General features: G+C 43.9%; 1 protein-coding gene across 1 annotated transcript in view; it reads right to left on the reverse strand.

The window, feature by feature from the left end:
- Positions 1–21,161, reverse strand: part of MCC (MCC regulator of WNT signaling pathway) — a 253,060-nt gene extending 231,899 nt beyond the window's left edge. The window contains exon 1 of the mRNA XM_069492730.1: positions 20,605–21,161. Coding sequence (XP_069348831.1) covers positions 20,605–20,661 — 57 coding nt within the window. The 5' untranslated portion in view covers positions 20,662–21,161. The remainder of the gene's footprint in view (positions 1–20,604) is intronic.
- Positions 21,162–22,363: the final 1,202 nt, after the last annotated feature.

Below are 22,363 nucleotides of genomic sequence, written 5' to 3' on the forward strand. Positions count from 1 at the left end.
GCATTTTGGTCAGATACACTTTAAACAAAAATTAAATGAAGCCTTTAACTGTGGATTTGCACTTAGCAACATAGTTCAATTTAGGAACTTCCAAGTAATAATTTTGTTGTTATTTATAGGAAGTCACCATTAAAACAGAAAAACACTAGCAATTTATAATGGTAACACTCTTTGGCCAGAAAACAGAATTCAGCAGCCCTTGTGATTACAAAGGACTCTACTGAGCCCCAGAGATTAAGTTTCCTACATTGGTTTGGTTCACAAAAGACTTTGCAAAATAGATTGATACTGTATCACGTGGAGACACGTACAGTTTGCCCTTCATGTCCACAGATTCAGCCAACCACAGATGGAAAATATTCAGGGGGAGGGGATAGAAAATATAATAAATACAAATAAAAATATAGAGTATAACAACAATTTATTAATAAATAACATTTACACTGTATTAGGTATTTTAAGTAATCTATAAATGATTTAATGCACACAGGAGGGCATACGTAGGTTACACGCAAATACACCATTTTATGTAAGGGGCTTGAGCATCCACAGATTTTGGTATGGGGGAGGGTCCTGAAACCAATCCCCGTTGGATACTGAGCGATGACTGTATACATAAGAAAAGGGTCATATGTTATTAAATGTTCAAGTGAAATATCCTTTCTTCAAAATATCAGTCTAAAATTGCTTTCACTTGGAGGTTTGGGGAAAAAAAAAAAAAAAAAGGCAGCTGTAATCCTAGCACTCAGGGAGGCCGAGGCGAGAGGAATGCTTGAGCCCAGGAGACCAGCCTGAGCAAGAGTGAGATCCCATCTCTATGAAAAATTAGCCGGGCATGGTGGCTCATGCCTGTAGTCCCAGCTACTCGGGAGGCTGAGGCAGGAGGATCACTTGAGCCCAGGAGCTGGAGGTTGCAGTGAGCTATGATGACGCCACTGTACTCTAGCCTGAGCAACAGAGTGAGAGACTATCTCAAAAAGCAAAAAAAGGAAGGCCAACTCCCCCCAACCCCATCCCATACTCCATGGGTCAGAATGTCAAGGCCATAGTGGTCACAGCTATACTAGTCCCAAAGGGTAACCAGTATGGCAGTTGTGCAGAAGCCCTAGCCAGCTCCCCACACTGCTGCCCCGCCTTCCTCATCTCCCCGCACTCCTCCCCTGGCTGCCTCCTGACACCCTGGCAGCACTCCTTCACCATTTTACAGGCATTCTTAAATAAGCAACAGGCAGAAGACTGAGTAAGCAGGCCTGGGCAGAACAACAGATGGTCCCAATTTATTATAGCCTGTGTGTTTGGTTTTTTTAAACTGACCTTTTTAGTCTTTGGATTATTTTACAAAGACCACCCCCGGGTCACCAAGGTACCTTGTTTTTTCTTTAACATCAGACACCAACTCCGCACAATACACTGTTCAGATTCTTCATTTACACACATTTTCTCTCTCCCTTGCCCCTCCAGTCCCCCCCCCTTCCACTCTCCTCTGATCTGCCCTAAGGATATAAAAAACACAAAGTTATGTAGGTGCATTATTTATATGAACAAAGTTTAGGAACCTAAGTATTTATTCAACAGTTAATTGTTACTATGGTATATAAAATGGACTATTAGAGTTATTAAAAATTGAGTTTTTTAAAAAGAAATACATCAAGGAAAACGTGAATAAATGCAGGATATCACACTGTAAACTCAAGTATGATCCCTTTAAAGAAATATTAATAAATAAAAGAACATACTAAAATATTACCTGATACTAAAATTACAAAATTTTGTTTACTCATTTCCCAAATTTTGTATGAACATGTATTACGTTTACAATCACACCTGCATACTCCTTACTCCTTTCTCTGCTCTTTCTTCAAAAAGGATTCCAAGGTGGAGATGTTCATGTGCCATGATGAACTAATCAGATTTTTCTTAAAAAATTAAATAACCATGCTGTAAAAAGCACAATCTGCTCTAGTGATAATGGCAGATTCTGAAGCATAAACATATGTGTTTATTATATATACATAAAATGTTAGAAGGCAGAGACTATGGTCCTTTGACCTGCATTTGAACAAACATAATACCATGCTACTACTCATTTATGTGGTACATGAGATACAGGCATCTACTGTGGAGAGACTAGAATAGACTTCAGAACAACAGCCATTAGCCATCTGCATTGGGAGGGAATAACATGAAGACCAGAGATTCCAAAATCCTGATCTCTCTGAGCCTTATTATCCAACAGTCTACTGCACATTTCCACTTAGATGACCAGCAGGCATCTCAAACTCAGCAAGCCCAAATCTGGACTCATCATTCCTCACAAACTGGATTTTACTGTGAGATCTCCAATCTCCCCCATCAGCATAATCCTCCCAGAAACCTGGATGTCATCCCCAATGCCTCTCCTTCCCTGCAGCCTACCAACCGCATGCCCACAAGCCCCAGGTCTTACAGATGCCAGCTGCGAAGGCCATGGCCACATGATCTGAGAAGGCAGCATGCATTGTGCAAACAGCAGGGACTACTGGAGTCAGACCCCCATTTAAACCCGGCCCTGCCACCTACTAGATACATGACCTTGGGCAAGATCCTTAAGCTGAGTTTCCATTCCCTCACTGCCACATGCCCCGCAAGACAGGGACTGTCTCATGGGACTGTGGCAAAGTTGAAATTAAGGCCATTCACTCGAAAGTGAATATTGAAGTCTAGGTACTGTGCAAGCACTGGGATCAGTGGTGAATAGCAGCCACTCTGGTAAGAAATACCGAGTCCACAGGCCATGCAGCGTATGAGCTGCTACAGCGCAGCAACGTCCAACGCTGTGGGAGCACAGGAGAGGGAATGGAATCTAGACCAGGGTGGGAACATGGGGAAGGTTCTCCAGGGAAACTAACATTTAAACTGAGTCCTAGAGGACGAGGAGGAGGTGGATAAGCAAAGGTTAAGGGCATGGATAGTGTACCAGCAAAGGAATAATGAATTAGGGAATGCAAAGTTTCAGGGTCCAGAGACAATCAGATACCTTGAAGGTATTAATGCTAGTTGAGTTGGTTGGAGGCTAGAATGTGAGTGAGAAGTGGTCAGAGACATACAGCTGGAGAGGTCAATAGGAGCTAAGGGGTCGGGGACCCTGAAACAAAAGGTTTTAAGCAGGCAAATGACCCCCACCCCCAAAAAGCTTCCTAAGTGCTTAGAACATTTGAGTGTTATTCTCGAACACTGTAACTTCCTTCATTTTTACCGTTATGGAGTCTGATTTATGCTGTCCATAAATTTATATTTGAATTGCTTTTTTCTTTCTTTCTTTCTTTTTTTTTTTTTTAGATATGATCTTGCTCTGTTGCCCGGGCTAGAGTGCAGTGGCATCATCATTGCTCACTGCAACCTCAAACTCCTGGGGCTCAACTGATTCTCCTGCCTCAGCCTCCCCAGTAGCTGGGACCACAGGCACGAGCCTTAAGTTAAAATGTTTTTCCTCCATTTATAAATGTTGGAGAATTAAAGATAGGAACATAAAAGAAAAAACCCACTAGTCTTTAGCTAGGTTCTTTGATAGTCCAAAGAGCAATGAAAAGGTTAATTTCTTACGTAAGTCATAAACTTCACAACTCTCCATATAACTGATCACACTAACTTCCCAATTCCAATTACTGTGCTAAGTAGCATTTATAAGACACCACATCAGCCTCATCACTTCATGGCATAATACGCTCCAATCTTCCCACCCAGCCCTTGTAAGCATAGTGGTTCAGGGAGCACAGAGTCACCCGAAGCATTATGGGCTGATTGCTTTGATGAAAACTTAATTCTACCACTGAGGAACATACAGTGTCATACTGTGAATAAAATTCACCTGGTAACACCCAGACCTCATTGGAATACCTTATTAGCTCCAGACAGTAACCTATGAACACTGACATTTAAAAAAAAAAACCCACATTAGTGAAATAAATTTAAAACTCTATCATTCCTGCTGGATTACGAACCACTCACCCAAGAAAAATAATTAACATATTTCTGTTACTTACAAATGAATACGAAAGTTTAACTGCATGGACTTCCCCACCTTGTTCCTCGTATTTAATAAAAAAGGATATCTTTTTGCATCTAGGGCACAATATAGAATTATAGAATTATTCTCCATACCCCATCCTTAAAGACCATATATTCATTACTAATTTGGAAAGAAATTTTGATAAGGCTAGAGGCATTAGGTTACTATTCTTATGAACTCTAACAATTTTACTTTAGGTTAATCAGAGTATCAACAGACAATACACATTTAACAATACTAATTTCTAACAGGATGCTTTTTAATATCAGAACTATTATGCATCATTAAACAACCACAATTTTTTGTACTGAAGGCAACATGTTTTAAAAAGCATGGATGTAGCTTTCAACATATAAAAAGTGAGAGAACAGCCATTTGACCCAGCAATCCCATTATTGGGCATATACCCAAAGGAAAAAAGGTCATTCTGTAACAAAGACATATGTACTCGAATGTTTATAGCAGCACAATTCACAATAGCAAAGATGTGGAAACAACCCAAATGCCCACCAATACATGATTGGATTAGTAAGCTGTGGTATATGTATACCATGGAATATTACTCAGCTATAAGAAATAATGAAGATACGACATCTTTATGGTTCTCCTGGAGAGAGTTGGAGCCCATTAAATTAAGTGAAGTATCCCAAGAATGGAAAAACAAGCATCACATGTACTCACCAGAAAACTGGTTTCCCTGATCATCACCTAAATACAAATCTGGGAACGACACCAATTGGATATCAGACTGAGGTGGGGAGTGGGGGAGGGGATGGGTGTATGCCTGCATTATGAGTGCATTGCGCACCGTTTGGGGAATGGTCACGCTTGAAGGTGCTGACTCGGGAAGGGGGGGTGGGGAAGGGAAGGATATATACCTACATGATGGGTGCAATGCACACTGTCTGGGGAACGGACACGCCTGGAGCTCTGACTTGGGGGACAGGCGGTACATGGGCAACGTATGTAACCTGAAATTCTGTATCCCCCATAATAAAAAGATGAAATAAAAAAAAAAGTGAGAGAATACTTGAAGATGAAACTGAAATAATTTTGTATTGTATTGTTTCACTTGAAGTATTTCAACAAAGTATTTGTATGGTATTGCCATTCTTCCCATTTATCATTCCTAGTACAATCTGCAACAATTCCAACTCCTGCAGCTACTCCCACCATCCCAGGACCACAATCTGCTTCCAATCAGCCTCCACTCCGATCTAGTCTCTTCCTACCTAAGAGAGGACACCCAGAGCCAGGTTCGGACACTGCCAAGCAATTGGGCCAGCAGCAAAGCTCTCCAGCCCCACACTCACTGTGTGTTTGTGGGAGGGGGAACCGGGGGGAAGCTGGGGCTCGGTGTTGACCTTCAGAAGCAGACAAAGGGGAGGTGTAGCCAGGATCCTTTTTTAGGGAAAGGGAACCTGGGGGTGGAGGGTGGGGCTTACACCACTGGTTGACATAAAAGTAGTTGCCCTTTGTATACCTTTCCTATCTATCTCTTGGTCATATTCTCTCTTTACTTCTTTTCCTCATTCTTTACTATTATGTGTTCTGTCAGCCGCACTGCAAGAATGTGCTCTGAGGGGAAAGCACTTCTCCAGCCATCGGCCACCCTCACCAGGTAAGCTTCTGAGACAGAGAAATAGCTAACCACGTTATGGAGGGCTAAGCAGTAAGTCCGGGGGCGAGGAGTGTTGCCAGACCCCATGGGGTACTTGGCACCAACCGAGCATCGAGAGAAGCCTGACAGAGGAGGTGCCGTGTTGGGTCCAGAAGATGAGCTGGTATCACCGGGTGAAGGGCAGTAAGAGCTTTGTTTTGAGGGGAGGGAGGAGGAGGAAGCATACTGACTGCAAGAAGGTTTTGCATTACATAAGACCTGTGCTGCTCCCTTTTACCTGCTGGATATCCACATTGATCTGACTTGGTGATAACGTGTGAGGCAACAGCTTAGGGATGGTAGTTTAAGCCATGGGAATGGAAAACATCACCCTAGGCAAGTCCACAGAGACTGAGCCAGAGATGGAAGTCCAAGGGGTCCAAAACTCCATCCCAAAGAGTGAGAGGCGTAAGAGCCGAGGGCTTAGGTTTAGGACTTCGGTCAGTCCCCTTCCCACTGTCCTCAAGGCGTATGCCCATCAGCAATGACCAAACTGCTCAACAACTGCAGAACACTAGCAGGAACATTCCACCACCTCCTCCTTTCTGACCATTAGATAAAACCTCAATAAAGTATTAGAGGCTTAAAAACAAACAAACAAATAACAACAAAAAAAAAAACCCAACCTTCTTCCAAATGAAAAAGCTATAAACAGAAAGAAAGATGGCTTTCATTGCTGTGGGGGATGTCCCAAGCCCTCTCAGACTCCTTTACCAAGGCTTCCCCTCACCCCCAGCAGGTGCGCCTTCTCCGGCAGCCATCGCTACCCCAAAGCAAAGCTCCCCCCAGTGCTGCCGTGACCTCCTTCCAGTTAACACACTGCATCTTGTATGGGAATCCACACTGTGTGCATCAGTGACAAACGCTCATCTGTGGAAGAAGTGGAAGAAATGGTTCTGCAATACATGAACGTGGTCTGTGTCTCCTTCTGAACATGGGTCGTGGCCACAGTGCTGTCCCTCTCCCATGTTATGTCCCCAATCATGACGGTCATCCTAAGTTTAGTTCCTGGGCACATGAGGGATTGAAAATACTATAGCTGGGACAAAATTAGGACAAAATTCATAAAAATTTAAAAGCAATTAGTATTGCTACTTGTTAGCTCATTGACATTCTGGCTCTGTGAATCCAAGAAAGAAAATATCCACCTTTCTCCTCTAAGACTTGCCAATATTTCGATAAACATTTTCCCAGGTAATTAGCTTTCAGCATTAAGGTGGAGAGAGAAAAAAACATCAGCGGACGGTGAGACTCTCAGGATTCCTGGATATTGTTTTCATGACTTACTGATCTATCCTTAAGAACTTCTCTTAAATTATTTAAATGCTCATAACTACAGCTACCAGTGCTTCTGCTTATAAAGTGTTTCTCTTCTAACTTGACACCTTTGCTGTAGCAAGTAAGCATTGTAGGGGCAGAATGATAATAATTATTATTATAGCAACAAGAGCTAACAATTACTATCTATTTACTAGACACTGTGATAATCACTACATGGGTCATGTCACTGGTCTTCACAATGTTTGTCTGGGCTAGATACTCTTATTATCACTGCTTTATAACAGGGAACGTACAGCCCAGAAAAGTAACTTTCCTCAGATCACCTAGCTAGGAAATGACAAGAGCTATGATTTCAGAGCCTATAACTTTACAAACACACAGTTTTACAGACAAAGAAACTGGGGTGACTTGACCCAGTGGAGATGTTAATAAAGAAGGTGGCCAAAACACAAAGGCCTTTCCTAGTCATTCAATGTATTGCCCTGACCCCAATATGTCATCATTGCTAGCTGGGGATATTTTAATGCCAAATAAAGAAGAGTCGCCCCATCTTTGACACTCGGGGAATTAAAGGGTTTGAAGGCAGCTTTATCAGCATCAGACACTTTCTTCTGCAGTAATTACATGTGTGTCCAGACAGCATTTTCACAAGCAGCTCAGAAGCCCAAAATGAGAAACAGTCTTGGAAGTGGCCCTATCAACCCTACCAGAAGGCATACTGATTTCTGCCCCATGCCTGCATCAGATCAAAAAAAAGAGGATCCCAAATTTGAGTTTAAATACACCTGCTGTAAATTGGAAGTAAAAACTCCTCCTGGCCTGGAGTCCAACACACCTGTCTTCCCCTCTCCTCCCTCTTAACACCCTGTTAATCATCAGCCCAGGCCCAGCAGCCTCTGAAGCACCGTGTTCCCACAATATTCCTGCGTGCTGCTTACTCTCATCCAAACACTTAGTCAAAATGCTCTCAATCAAGCATGAAAATAAACTAGATTTTGGTTTAGCCAGGATTAGATTCACAGCACCAAGAAATAAAGTGACAGTTATCTAATCCAACAGGCCAGGCTCAGACTTCCTGGCTACTTTCCACAGCCCCTCTTGCTAAAGCCCTCTCCTAAAACTCCTCTTTAAAGACTGTGAAATCACAGCATGTTGGTAGAAAAATGTAATTCTCCAAATGTCACGAACATAATTCTTAACTCTGTGCCTGCCTAGCATTGGTGGTGACAGTCTAGTCTTTCCACAAGTAGAACTGCTGAGTGGCAGCCCGTGGGAAGCACCGCTGCTGCACGATGCCTCAGAAAGTCACTGTCTCGGGCCCCTGGGGAAGCCTCCTGGGCTCGGGCAGAGCCCATTCATTCTCTGTGGAGCTCTTTGCTCTCAGGCCTCAGGTGACACTCCCTCTCACTCCATCTGGAAACACCAAGGAGTGAGTGCTGTGCAAAACCCCAACATGGAGAAAACCAGACACAGACAAAGAAAAGGGGTAAGGGGGTTGATATCCCGAACATGCAAAGAAATCCTATAACTCAACAAAAACCACCAGATTAAAAATTGGGCAAAGGACTTAATAGACATTTCTCCAAAGAAGATGTACAAATGGCCCATAAGCACATGACTCATCATTAGGGAAATGCAAATCAAAACCACAATGAGATACCACCTTACCCCCATTAGAATGGCTACTATCAAAAATACAAAAATTAAAAACAAAAAACTCAGAAAAGAAAAAGTGTTGGCAAAAATGTAGCGAAATTAAAAAAAAAAAGATGATGAGAGGCTTGACCAAGTCACACGCTATCAACACACAGCAGCTAGCAAATCAAATAGTAAGCCCGAGTCGCTATTCCCCCAAACAGAATGGATTTTTATAGCTGCAAGGCCCCAACGACCTTGCCAGTAAACATCCATTGACAGCAAACAACTGTAACACACCCAAAAACCATAGTTAGAGCTAAAAATAAGTTCTTCCAATTACCGCTGACCCTTGAACAGCACAGGTTTCAAATGTGAAGGTCCTCTTGGACACGAATTTTTTTCCACCTCTGCCACTCGAGACAATGACACCAATCCACCCTCCTTTTCCTCCTCAGCCTACTCAGTGTGAAGACAAGGATGAAGACCTTTACAATCGTCCACTTCCACTTAATGAACAGTAAATATATTTTCTTAATAACATTTTATTTTGTCTAGCTTACTTTAAGATTACAGTATATAATATATACCAAATGTGTTGACTGTGTATGTTATCAGGAAGGATTCCAGTCAACAGCAGGCTATTAGTAGTTAAGTTTCTGAGGAGTCAAAATTTATACATGGATTTTCAACTGCACAGGTGTAGTGTTCCTAACCCCCTGCTTGTTCAAAGGTCAACTGTATTTTTAATTTTTCATTAAAAATAATTTTTGTGATACAAGGTCTTGCTCTGTTGCCCAGGCTAGAATGCAGTGGCACTGTCACAGCACATTGCATCCTCAAAATCCTGGGCTCAAGTGGTCCTCTTGCCCCAGCCTTCTGAGTACCTGGGACTTCAGGTGTGTGCCATCATGCCCAACTAATTTTTCTATTTTTAGCAGTGGCAGGGTCTCACCGTGTTGCTGAGGCTGGTCTCAAACTCCTGGCCTCAAGTGATCCTCCTACCTCGGCCTCCCAAAGTGCGGCCCATCTCAAATGTATTTTATTTTTTTTATTTCAGCATATTATGGGGGTTCAAAAGTTTAGGTTACGTATATTGCCCTTGACCCTCCCCATCCCCCCGAGTCAGAGCTTCAAGCGTGTCCATCCCCAGGACGGTACACATCGCACTCATTATGTATGTATACACCCATCTCCTCCCCACCCACATCTGCCTGACACCCGATTAATGTTATTCCTATATGTGCTCTTAGGTGTTGATCAGTGAAACCAATTTGCTGGTGAGTACATATGGTGCTTGTTTTTCCATTCTTGGGATACTTCACTTAGTAGAATGGGTTCCAACTCTATCCAGGAGAACATAAGAGATTCTATATCACCATTGTTTCTTATAGCTGAGTAGTACTCCATGGTATACATATACTACATTTTATTAATCCACTTATGTATTCATGGGCACTTGGGTTGTTTCCACATCTTTGCGATTGTGAATTGTGCTGCTATAAACATTCGAGTGCAAATGTCTTTTTTCATAGAATGTCCTTTGTTCTTTTGGGTAGATGCTCAGTAATGGGATTGCTGGATCAAATGGTAGGTCCACTTGTATCTCTTTAAGGTATCTCCAAATTGCTTTCCACAGGGGTTGCACTAGTTTGCAGTCCCACGAGCAGTGTTCCCATCTCTCTGCGTCCACGTCAACATTTATTGTTTTGGCTTTTTGATAAAGGCCATTCTCACAGGAGGTAAGTGATATCTCATTGTGGTTTTGATTTGCATTTCCCTGATGATTAGAGATGTTGAGCATTTTTTCATATGTTTGTTGGCCATTTTTCTGTCTTCTTTTGAAAAGTTTCTGTTCACGTCCTTTGCCCACTTTTCAATAGGGTTGTTTGATTTTTTCTTGCTGATTTTCCTGAGTTCTAAATAGATTCTAGTTATCAGCCCTTTATCGGATGTGTACCATGAGGAAATTTTTCCCATTCTGTAGGTTGTCTGTTTGCTCTTGTGATAGTTTCTTTGGCTGTGCAGAAGCTTTTTAATTTGATCAGGTCCCATTTATTTATTTTTGTTGTTGCTGTGATTGCCTTTGGGGTCTTCTTCATAAATTCTTTGCCGAGGCCAATGTCTATAAGAGTTTTTCCCACATTTTCTTCCTCAAATGTATTTTAACAGTATTATCTGCAATAATGCCATATGTAGAAGATTTACTGAAGCATTAGACTTTCTCCTATTAAATAAACACAGAATATTACAAAACACTTACCTTAATGCAAATATCCTGTGATGTAGAAACAGAGGAAGTTAAGGCAAAAGAGGGAAAAAGATACCCCAAAGGCAAAAGAGGGAAAAAAAACTGGGCTTCTACATTTCCTCCTCTGCCACTATCTAGTCTTCTTCAGGCCTCACTTCCCTCATCAGTCAGGCAAAAGGTTCGGGCAAGAAAAAACTCAAGTTAAAGATAAGCTTAACAGCACCATCAACAGAAGCATCTCCTTTGTCTTTTCCATGCTTACCAGGCAAATTCTGGTCATCATCTGACTGCCAAGTAGCTTTTCAATAGCCAATGTCAGCATTCTGGTCTCCTTGGAGCTATATTTGTTAAAAATCAATAAACTGATACTAAGGTTCATAAAAATAAAGTCAGAGATTTCTAATAGCTGAAGGAAACTGGTTTAAGTGACAGTGGAAAGTAGAGCTCAGTTTTCCTCATTCGGAGCCCACCTATATTCTCCATCATCAGTACCCGTCAATACTGGACCACCAATCAAGGGAAGGCAATTTTCAAATCATTCTTGGCCGGAGTCCATGCCACTCAGTTCTCTAAACTATTCCTTTTAAGGGGAAAACAAATTCAAATACTTTGAAGACATCAAAAAAGAATTACAGTTTATTTTTATGGCATGTAACAATTATTTCTGATTACAGAAAATGACACAATTTGAAAGTTCAGGAATATACACAGGCTTCAAAGGAGTGAAGCAAAAGGGGAAGTATTTGAGGATGGATCACTCCACCCTCTTCTGAAAACACTTTCTTTAATTGGCTTTTGGAACACAACCTTCTTAGCCTTTTCTTTCCGAATTCTTCCTCCTGCCCACCTCTCCCACACTCTATCCAACAATAAAAAATATATATATATAAAAAGATGCTGGGGGAGGTGGCTTACGACTATAATCCTAGCACTTTGGGAGGCCAAGGCAGGGGGATTACTTGAGGCCAGGAGTTCAAGACCAGCCTAAGCAAGAGTCAGATCCCCTCTCTACAAAAAAATAGAAAAAATTAGCTGGGAGTGGCAGTGTGCACCTGTAGTCCCAGCTACTCAGGAGGCTGAGGCAGGAGAATCACTTGACCCCAGGAGTTTGAGGGTACAGTGAGCTATGATGATGCCACTGCACTCTTGGCCCGGGCAACAGAGCAAAAACACCCTGTCTCAAAAAAAAAAAATTAAAAAAAAAGAGTAAGAAAATAAAACATAAATTCAGTCCTATGTTCAACACTCTCCAAAGAGATCCAGATTCTTTTCCATGGCTTCTGAAGCCCCAGGTAGTCTGGCCAGACCCATTTTCTCAGATCTTATCTTCTTCCACATCTCTCAGCCACATAATCTCTTTTCTACTCCTTAAAACACTCCCAGAGTGCTCTGGCCTCTGCACGTTGGCCCTTGCTCTTCCCTCTGCCTGGCATGATCATCCCTCATCTTCCTGTATCCTTCATTTCTTTCAGGTCTCAGTTCATAGACTCCACAGAGAGGTCTTCCCTGATCACTAAAATAGCATCCCTCCCTCCCTCCCTCCCTCATTCCCTGGGTATTATTTTCATTACAGCACGTATCATCACCAATGGACACACATCTGCCCATGTGCATTGTCTGTCTGCCACCAGAATGTGGGGCCCATGAGAAGAAGGGCTACATCAGTTTTGTTTGTTGCTATATCACCAGACCTGACACAGCATCTGGCAGGTGGAAGGCACACAGTATTTGTTGAATGAATAAAATGAACAGGGAAGAGATAATAAATCACAGCCATAATGACCAAACTAAATTCCATCAAATGCCTACTTTAACCAAAATAGAAAAGTAGTCAATCCAACACATCTGTCACAGTAAAATGGCAACTGGGATTTGGTCCAAACAAGCAACTTTGAAGTCTGTTAATGCCCTACTCTATCACATATTGACTTGGCACTGGTAATACAGTGATTGGTTTTACTTTGCCCCTGCCTTCAAAGATCTCCTGGTCTCCCCAGGGAGGCGGACTTATACATAGGTAACCACAGTAAGTGTTCTGAACACAGGCGAGGGAAGGAACAATTAACCTGGCAAAGCTGGGAGGCGTTGGGACAGAGAATGAGGAGGAGTCCAAGTGTGCCGTGTAGTCTCCAGACAAGTTCACACAACCCATAGGAAAACAAGGACAAGCAATTACTCCCACTCTTACCATATAACCAATCAGAGAACTCCATTGCTTTTCTAATTGCAAGGCAATCTTTTCCCATGTTGGCATTCTTCCCTTGACAACTGCTTCAGTATTTCTCACAACCCCAGCTGGAGTTAACTGACACGCACGCACACATCGAGGTTTTGTGAAACTTTCTGTTCTCAAGTAATCAAACACTAAGCCTTTGGTTTAAGATGCATTTCCATCTCTGGCCCCCTATGTCCCATCGTGCGTTCCAGGTACTGATCAAATCTCATAACAAGGGATCTGCCTCAAAATATTCCACTAACCAAAGCATCAAGTAACTTCCACCTACAAATTTCCCAGCCCAACGGGCTTTTATTGCTTAGTTACAAAGTGAACAAACTCAACCTACAGCTCTTTGTATCGCAAGTAGAATCAAAAGCTACTAATTTTGGAATTTTTTCTTAAAAGACTATCTCAAGGTTTAACCTCTTTCCTGAATTGCAGGAATATCTTGAGAGATTCACACATAGAAAGTGCTTTACAAACTCAGTCACTCCCATGGTAATGCAAACCTTCCAAAGGGTATCCTCTTTCCTCTGTGTACTGATTTCGGCTGTTTTTACTCAACAAGAGAAAAAGGGCTAGAAAGACAGGGTAGCTCTGTGGTCCCAGTAAATATTTACTCTATAAATTGGATTTTTGTTTATCTGTGTAATCAGGTTGTTTTTTTTCTTTCCAAGAGTGAAAAGATACTACTGCTAGGAATCCGGGTAGGTATGGGGGGAGGGGTCAAGAAAAGAATTACGTATATTTATCTCTGCTATGACATCCCCTCACCAATGTAAATAATCCACGTCCTGACTCATAGCTATCAGTTTTCAGAGTCTTTTCTGGCTTGTCTAATTCTGTAATCTTGCCAACATAACCCCTGTCCCAGAATCTTGCATTACTTAAAATATAATCTTGGTTTTCTGAAATTTGATTCCTTAGATCAAAAACTAAATTTGAAATCTCTGTTCATCGACAACTTCTTAATTTTGCTATAAATGCAGGTTTGATCTTCCGATTGCAATCCCACCTGGGAGGAAGCCTTCCTTGTGACTCGCATCGGGCACATCAGGTTGAGGTAGCTATTAAGACAGCACCCCTGACCTTGTGACCTGAGCGTCACCATGACTTTCCTCACTCTAGATCAGTGTGCCCACTCACTCGAGGGTCCGGCACCTCAAATCTGGTACCCAGAGTCCCGTAGGTGCTTCCTTAAGATGAGAAGTCTAAGGATCTAAAGGGTTCCCAACTGGACAAAGCACTTTCTCAGAATGTTCTTTCTCTGCCTTCAGGTCTGTGGCCATCTCAGTTCCTGATCATTTACCTGATCTTTGATTAACCTTCACCTCTGATATCACATTTTCTCTTGTTGCTTTGACTTCCACCTGGTTCCAGCCACAGGAACCATCTCTGTGGCTTGACCTATGTCACCTTGTCCACTGGGTTTGACTGCTGACCTCAATGCCACGTTCAGCACATGCTTCTTGAGGACCTGGCTGCCGGCGCCTGCCCTGCCACACAGCCTTGGCCCCAACTTCACTGGGTTCCTGGGCTTTCTTCCCCAGCCCGCGCATCTGCAGCCCCGCAGTGATTTAGCCACTGCCTGCAGGTGGGAGAGCTCCAATTATTGTGACAGAGGAAGCTTTATTCTTCTCTTTCTGGCACCTTAACTATTGTAACAGCAATCCCTCAGATGCCTCTCAGTGCATAGGCAGTGGGACAGAGGTTGTGGCATCCCATCCCCCTTGTCACCCCCCACCCTGCCCCACTGAATGAGGATCACACTATTCCTTATCTTGATAGATCTGCATTTAGGGCTCTGGAAAATCAATGCCTAGAATTCCTCAGCCACTTGGAGGCAATGCCAGTGACTATATCCCTTTACTCCAATCATATCCATTTCATGTTTATCAAAAACAGTCATCTGGGTATTGCATAGGGATTACAATACAAATCAAGTTAAACAGGCTTATTAAATAGAATACTCCCTTCTAGGAACACGTGATCAAAAGCTGAGCATGGTTACAGAAGCTAGTGAAAGACAATAGTGCACAAATAGTGGCGCTCTAGAGAAAGACTACCTGGGTACAAACCATGACTCCACCTTCTATAGTCTGTGTAGTCTGGCAAATTTTTTCACCTCTTTATGCCTTAATTTCTGTACCTGTAACATGGGTATAACAGAGTATATCTCACAGGATTTTTGACAGTTAAGCCTGTCAATATCTGGGACATGCTCAGAAAATGTTACCATTACAAATCACTGAATGAACAGCTAACAACAACAACAAAAAAAAAACTGTTGTCAGGCATTGGGAATTAAGAGACCAGGGTTTTAGACAAGGGTCTGTCATTTTTTGGCCTCTGCAGTGGATTGAAAATGGTTGCAAATGCTTTGTCACGCCCTTCTTGGAGAGGTGGGATCTATTTCTTTAATGCTTTGAATCTGGGCTGGGCATACAGCTGTTTTGACCAACAGAACACCCAGAAGTGACCCCGGTGCCAATCTCAGGCCTGCATTTTAAGAGAACTTTAAGAGAGCTTCTACCTCCTTCTTCCTGGAGCCCAGCTGCCACGCCCAAGCTGCCACGCAGCAGGGAGGCCCCTGTGGAAGAGAAGTAAGCTGATCTCCCCGCTCACAGGCAGCACTAGCTTGCCTGCCCTGTGATTGGGCCATCTCGGAAGTGGGTCCTCTTGCTCCAGTCACAGATTCAAGTCTTCCCCCCTGAACTCTGCCCAAATTGCAAAGCCATGAGCAAATAAGACTACTTTGAGCCTTAAATTCTGGAGCAGTTGGTTACACAGCCATGGACATCCAAAAAATAAAAAACCTCAAACCAATCACTTCACTGGAGTTCCTCAAATTCTATATGGTATTTATAAAAAAGGAAAAGGGAGAGAGCAGCAAGGTGTTCATTCATTCACAACACTGGCAGGACACCTACTATGTGCCAGACTCTGCACCAGGGCTTGACGCAGCTCTTCTCGTGCTTACAAGCTGTGACTAAGACAGACGTGAAACAACTCATTACGAGGAAGTGTGATTTTTCTAAAGACAGCAGTATAAGGAAGCATACGGGGGTGTGGGAATACCAGGTGATCTCGCAGGCAGGCCCCTCCCAGCTCTGATATTTTATAATTAATTTGATGACGAGGAATAAGTGTATCTGTGAGATGGCCACTTAGTCACACAAGATAATCTATGCAGCGCACAACTTTCTTCTATACAATCCTACATCTTAATTAGCGCAATGAGGATGGGTTTCAGGAGTTACCTAACAAGTGAACGGCAAAAGCATGGAGAGTTGCCTCTTAGGCCTAATTCAGAAGTGGAATGGTCTGGGAACTGAGGCTTTGAATGAAGAGATGGGGGAGGGGTAAGGGAAACATGATTTCCAGGTGCAACCAATGTTTTAAAGTAAATGGCAATGGAGAATTTTGCCTGTTCGTTGTTTAAATAATGATTAAAAGGCAAAGAATATAAGTTGATTGCTTCGGAGAAATTCTTTGAATAAAAAAAGAACATTCTTTCATCCCCAGAGGTTTTAATGATTGGCAAGAAAGGACACATTTTCAAAAATAAATTTTTATTTCCCTAGATAAATAGGCAGCTTTCTAGCAGGCAAGCAGATCAAGCAGAAAACTATTCTGCAAGGATGAGTAAATTCAAGTTTTACTCTGATCTTGCTAAACCTTAAGACATCTTCCTTCCAAAGTATGAGTTATTCTAAGAGCCAAGAGATGTACCTGTGACAGTTAAACTATATACTGGCCCCACAAGTTTTACTGAGACAAACAGAGCTAACTGCTGACCTAAAACTTAAGACCATGAGGAAGAAGATACCAGAGCCTTCCCTGACAAGCTTTAGGAAAATTTAGTGCTGCTGAAAGGGTGGCCATTCAACTTCTTGATTGTGGGGGAGGAAGGTTAAAAGTCAAAACATTTAATTTTCTAAGTACCTTTGATTTGGCTGATGTTAAAGTCCTTCTTTAACCTCACGTTTAAAAAAAATCCTTTGAATCTTTGATAGAGACAGCTACAGCCAAGAAAAAAAGGAGAAACTGCCAATTCATGTTTCTAAAATTTTCCTTTTGCATTTCTGTTGTTACTGGTAGGGATTCGTTGCTTTCAAAAGAGTTCAGACTTGACATAACCCATGGTCAATGAATAAATAAAAATGTCTTTGAATGTTAGATAGAGGCAATTTTATTATCTCCAATAATCGCAACCTCAAACTCCTGGGCTCAAGCAATCCTCCTGCCTCAGTCTCCTGAGTAGCTGGGACTACAGGCATGCACCACCATGCCCGGCTAATTTTTTCTATATATTTTTAGTTGTTCAGCTAATTTCTTTCTATTTTTAGTAGAGACGGGGTCTCCCTCTTGCTAAGGCTGGTCTCGAACTCCTGAGCTCAAACAATCCACCCACCTGGGCCTCCCAGAGTGCTAGGATTACAGGCATGAGCCACAACGCCTGGCCTAACCTGCAGGATCTTAAATGTCTATTGCTCAAACTAAAGACACAAAAGGAACACACATTCATGAATTTCCTGATTTTCCATGTTAAAGTTCTCATACATGGAAAACACCTCATTCCCAATAACCAGTTCTAGGTCTCCTAATCCTGTTTCCCTCACACTCAAATGCCTCCTGCCTTCCTTGTATCTGAGCATTTCTGTGCCACTATAGGCAAAAGTCAACCCCTCAAAAGCTTGCTGACCAAAGCTTGCTGCTCTCACTAAGGGGATCAGCAAATTACAACCAGAAATTGATTAAAGTCACTCCCTTTTGTTCAGGATATTAGGGAGTCAGTGTCAACATTATTGTCAAAGAGTCAATGACTCCTGTGGCTAGAGGACCCTTTGTAGAAGGGGTAAGTGCACAAGTCAACACCAATGAGAGGACTCATGTTTATGATACCCAGGACAATGTGGGTCCTTTCAGGGTTCTTCCCACCACTGAAATGCCTGGTGAACATCAGCCTGGATCTGACCCCGTGATGACCTCCGGACAACGGTGAGTCTCCTGGGCAATCAGAGACATGGTACTGAAGGGGCCCCTGCAGGGTTTTATTAGCTCTGTGCTTCCAGGTGAGGAGGAGGAGTCAGCCATCAAAAGAGAGGGCAACTTTGCCCCACAAGGTGTTAAAGGAAAAGCATTGTTTAAGAGAAAAATTACAGCAAAAAGAATAAACTCTACACCAAAGACCTAACGTGAAAAATAGAAATGAATTGTATTTGGATCTGTGGATATTGATCTACGGACACTATAGAAATGGTAAATACTAAAGCTATTGCCCATGATAAATTGAACTGAGACTTAGGGTTCATAAGGTATGAACCACACACACACCTTCTTGCCTTACAAATTCTCTTTACACATACCCTAATTTAAAATATATACAGAAAGTAAAAATAACTTACAGACTTTTGCAACTACTCAACCTGCAGGGAAACTAAGATTGGGAGGGACAGAGGTACAACTAAATCATGGAACCTAGAACTGGCTCCAAAGAACGCAAAAAAAAAAAAAAAAAAAAGAATGAACAGACACCAATGACAAGAATTTGGTAAAGGATATAGCTGAAGTAGAAACTTGTATATTTTCTTAGGGACAAGACAATGTCAGCCTATAATGCACAAATGTTATTTTTCCAACTAACACAGGGACCACAAAGCAGCCTCAACTCTTTCATCTGGCCACAGCTTTATAGGGATTATTTAAGAAATGGATACAAGGAGGCCAAAAAATGGAGTTTTACTTTGCACCTGAGTGTCGTAAACTCTGGGCTCATCTAATCCTAGTACGATTAAAGTCAATTCACACCTCGTCTTTCTCGCTCAGGGCTCCAGCCACCCTCATTCTAAATCCATGATTCATTGAAATGAAGGTTACTGAACAGCACACTTCAGGTGACAAGAGTTAAGGCGGCTGCACAGAGAGAAACAATGTGAAGGGCCTGGCAAAGACTCTGCAGGAGATATGTTTTTAGTTTTTGGTTTTTAAATGACCTCAAAAGATACATCAAAGGCTTCTCCTTAAACACTGTTAGTTCTGGATAAGCAGGGCCCTAGGTTCTAGTTCAGATATGAGACCTTTCCCTGAATATAAAATTGGCAGAAGTCACTTGGGTCCCCATGCCTCCTTCCTCACCTCCCATTTTTAAATTAAGTTCTCACTTTCAGCATTTCTCAAGGCTTCTACATCACAGGGGGAACCACCATGGGGATCAGGAAATGCTTTACCTCCTTGGGCCAGCACCTCGGAATGTCATCTCAAACCAGAGCAGGAAGGGCACAGCAGCATGACACGTGGAGCACCCGGCGAGGGTCCACCCCATGCACTGTTGGATCCCAGACGCAGGTCTACTAAGGTCCCCGCCCCCGCCATCTTCTCCTCTTCTCCCCGTCTCTTCCCCAACACCTCCCACCCCTACCCCAGTGAGGGCGCCACCTTTCATCTTCTCTTCGCCGTTGGTAACCTGACATCACGATCTGCCTCCCAGCTGCTTTTACACCGGTCTTTTCCTCCCCTTTCCTAGGACTTCAGCGCTACTCAAGCAGCACAGACTACTTCCACTACTTTTGCCCCCATAAATGGCTCAGTGATGGTGCGGAGAGGGAAACCCACGGCCACCAAGACTCCTGCTGGAGACACCAATGACACAGCCCTGCTTTTCTCTTTTGAGCATCCAGTTCTGTAGGTTTCTCGGCTCCGCTCTTTAGGTATTCAAAGCTTTGGGGGATGTGCCCGAGGCATCCCTAGAGTCACCAAAAAAAGGTGGCTTTGAGCAGCTTATTTGCATACTGTTTGATGGAGCTTTAATTTCAAAGCTGGTCTCCAACACTCCAGTGGATACGTTACAGTGGGAGCCCAGGAATTGCAAAGGCGCTGGCCTCAAAGACTCAGGAGTCCAGACCCGGGCAGGAAATAAAGTTCTAAGCGGCTTTGATGTGCTTCCTCCCCCCGGCCCCCCCAGCGCGGGTCATTCATCTCCGCCTGGGGAAGAGACCACCTTGCCCGAACTTAGCCAAACGCGTCACACGTGGGAGCCAAGTGGGAGCGTCAATAATCCAATGCGGCCCCCTCACCACCACCACCACCCCCAGCCCCACAAAATCAGTTACCGTCGGCTTAAGCTCAGCTGGGATCTCCGTGTATTTTACCGATTAGGAAAAGAAATGATGTATATGAACTGGGGAACGCGGGTGGGAAGGGACAGGGGGTCCAGATTGTTGAGAGCAAAACGCCTCGGCAGCTTGGGGAGAGGTTGTTTCTTTTTTAAGCCACTCATTTCAGACTGAAATATCACGCCAGTTCAGGTCATTTCCTGAGTAGCACTACAAGTTAAAACAAGATCCAGAAAATCTATTAATCTTCGATTGCGCTGCCTCCAGACCGGGAGCACGAGGGGGTTGGGTGGAGCGGGGTGCGGAGCTGGGGGAGATCGGGGTGGGGGGGGCAGGGGGTTTGTCGAAAAGCAAATGCACGGGAAACCCTAGCTCCTGACCTCCGCTGTTTCTTACCTCGCTCAGCTCGGCCGAGGAGTCGCTTCCATATTTCATGGCAACTCCAGAATTCATGATGCACTTTTCAGAGCCGGGCTCTTCCTCCTCCAGGTCTCGGAGCTGAAGAGTTGGGCTTAACAGGCTCGATATCCACTGCTTGGTCCCTACTGGCGCATTTTAGTCTAGACAGCCATTTTCGCCCAGGACAGTTGTGAAGCCCACGCGAAGGATGCAGGCGCTCCTAAAAGCAGCAGAGCCGGCTCGCGTTTCACGGACGAGCCATTGCTGCAGGAGGCTCGGTGGCGTGGCGCGCTCGCAGCTGCTGCAGCGGCGGAGCCGGCGCGGGGACCCGCCCGCCCCGCGCACCCTCCGCCGGGTCCCGGGGCAGTGCCACCCAAGGCGCCGCCTCGCCACTCCTACGGTGTCTCGCCGCCCCCCATTACCAGGCTGGAGGGCACCTCCCAGCACGCGCGGGCACCCTGGAGGGCTCCGGCGAGCTCCGGCAAAAACTAGGGCGGTGGGGTGAGGAAGGTCCGCGCCTCGGGCTCCAGGGAAGGGGAGAGAGGGGGAGAGAGCGGGAGAGAGCGGGAGAGAGCTGGAGGCGAGCTGCACTTCACGCCGAAGTTTCCCCTTTGAATCGTCTGGAGTTGTAAGTGGTTTCTGATTGAACACAGCTGTCTAGCTGCTGGCCACGGGGTGCGCGGCGGAGGCGGGGCCAGGAAGGGAGGGTGGGGGCGAGGAGGGAGGAGGCCGAGCAGAGGAGACCGTGCTGGGAGAGCAGGCATCCTTCCAGTTCTCTGCAATAGTAATTAAGGACCCAAGTCCAGGAGGGGGAGAAGAAACAGGAAAAGCCACCTGAGTAATCGTGCAGGAAATTAAAATTAAAAAAAAAAAAAAACCCACTTCCCTCATAGGAGCCACTTTCCATGATTTAGTAAGGTCAAAATAAACCTAAACACCGTGCATCAGGCAGCGCTGTGCACTTCTCATGGTACATTGAGCTTTTCCAAGAGTGAGAGGCGGTCATTTTCTCGGATCAGTCTAAAGTCAACACTGAGGGTGTGAATTCACTGTCAAACTCCGTCTTTCTGTCCCTGGGACAGAGTGCCTTTTCTGCATGTCCATAATGAAGATAAAGATGCCCCATCCCGTGAAGATGTAAGATAGGCTCATATTTCCTATCCTCCCCAACCCCCAAGCCCTCCTTAAAAATCTTACTGCTCATCTGAACGGAGCTAGATTTATATTTATGGAGTTTGAAGTATGAACCAGAAAAGACTCAAAGAGCTGTTATATCCAGTCGACCCCTGGGATCAGAGCTCTCCAGCTTTGAGTTCCCCTGAGGTAAAACATGCCCTGTCTATTGTGGGTGAGGTGGGTGGGAGGAGGGGGGGAGGCTGGGATTTTCTCTCCATAAAGTTAAAGTCCTACAGAAATTGAGATGCAGTAAAAAGCGTTCTGATCCCTTAAAACAGTAGGTCTGTGGGATTGCTTAAGAGATCTCATCAGTCTCTTTCTACACAATGGGAACAAAATGTCTCCAGCCCCAGTGACAGACCTTGGCATTTCCTGAAGCCTTCTATGAAAAAGCCATTGTATTGTTAACGTCCAAGGTCTTTTTTTTTTTTTTTTAATTCAACTACACTGTTTATTTTGCTCTTTAAGAAGGAGGAAAGAGTGCAACCATTTACATATATCTTTTTACCCATCCCCCTTCCCAGTTGAGTTCATTCATGCCTGATGGAGGCACTGCTGGGATTGGAAAGAATTTGCTGCT

Source organism: Eulemur rufifrons, chromosome 17, assembly GCF_041146395.1.
Source record: "Eulemur rufifrons isolate Redbay chromosome 17, OSU_ERuf_1, whole genome shotgun sequence".
Taxonomy (NCBI): domain Eukaryota; kingdom Metazoa; phylum Chordata; class Mammalia; order Primates; family Lemuridae; genus Eulemur; species Eulemur rufifrons.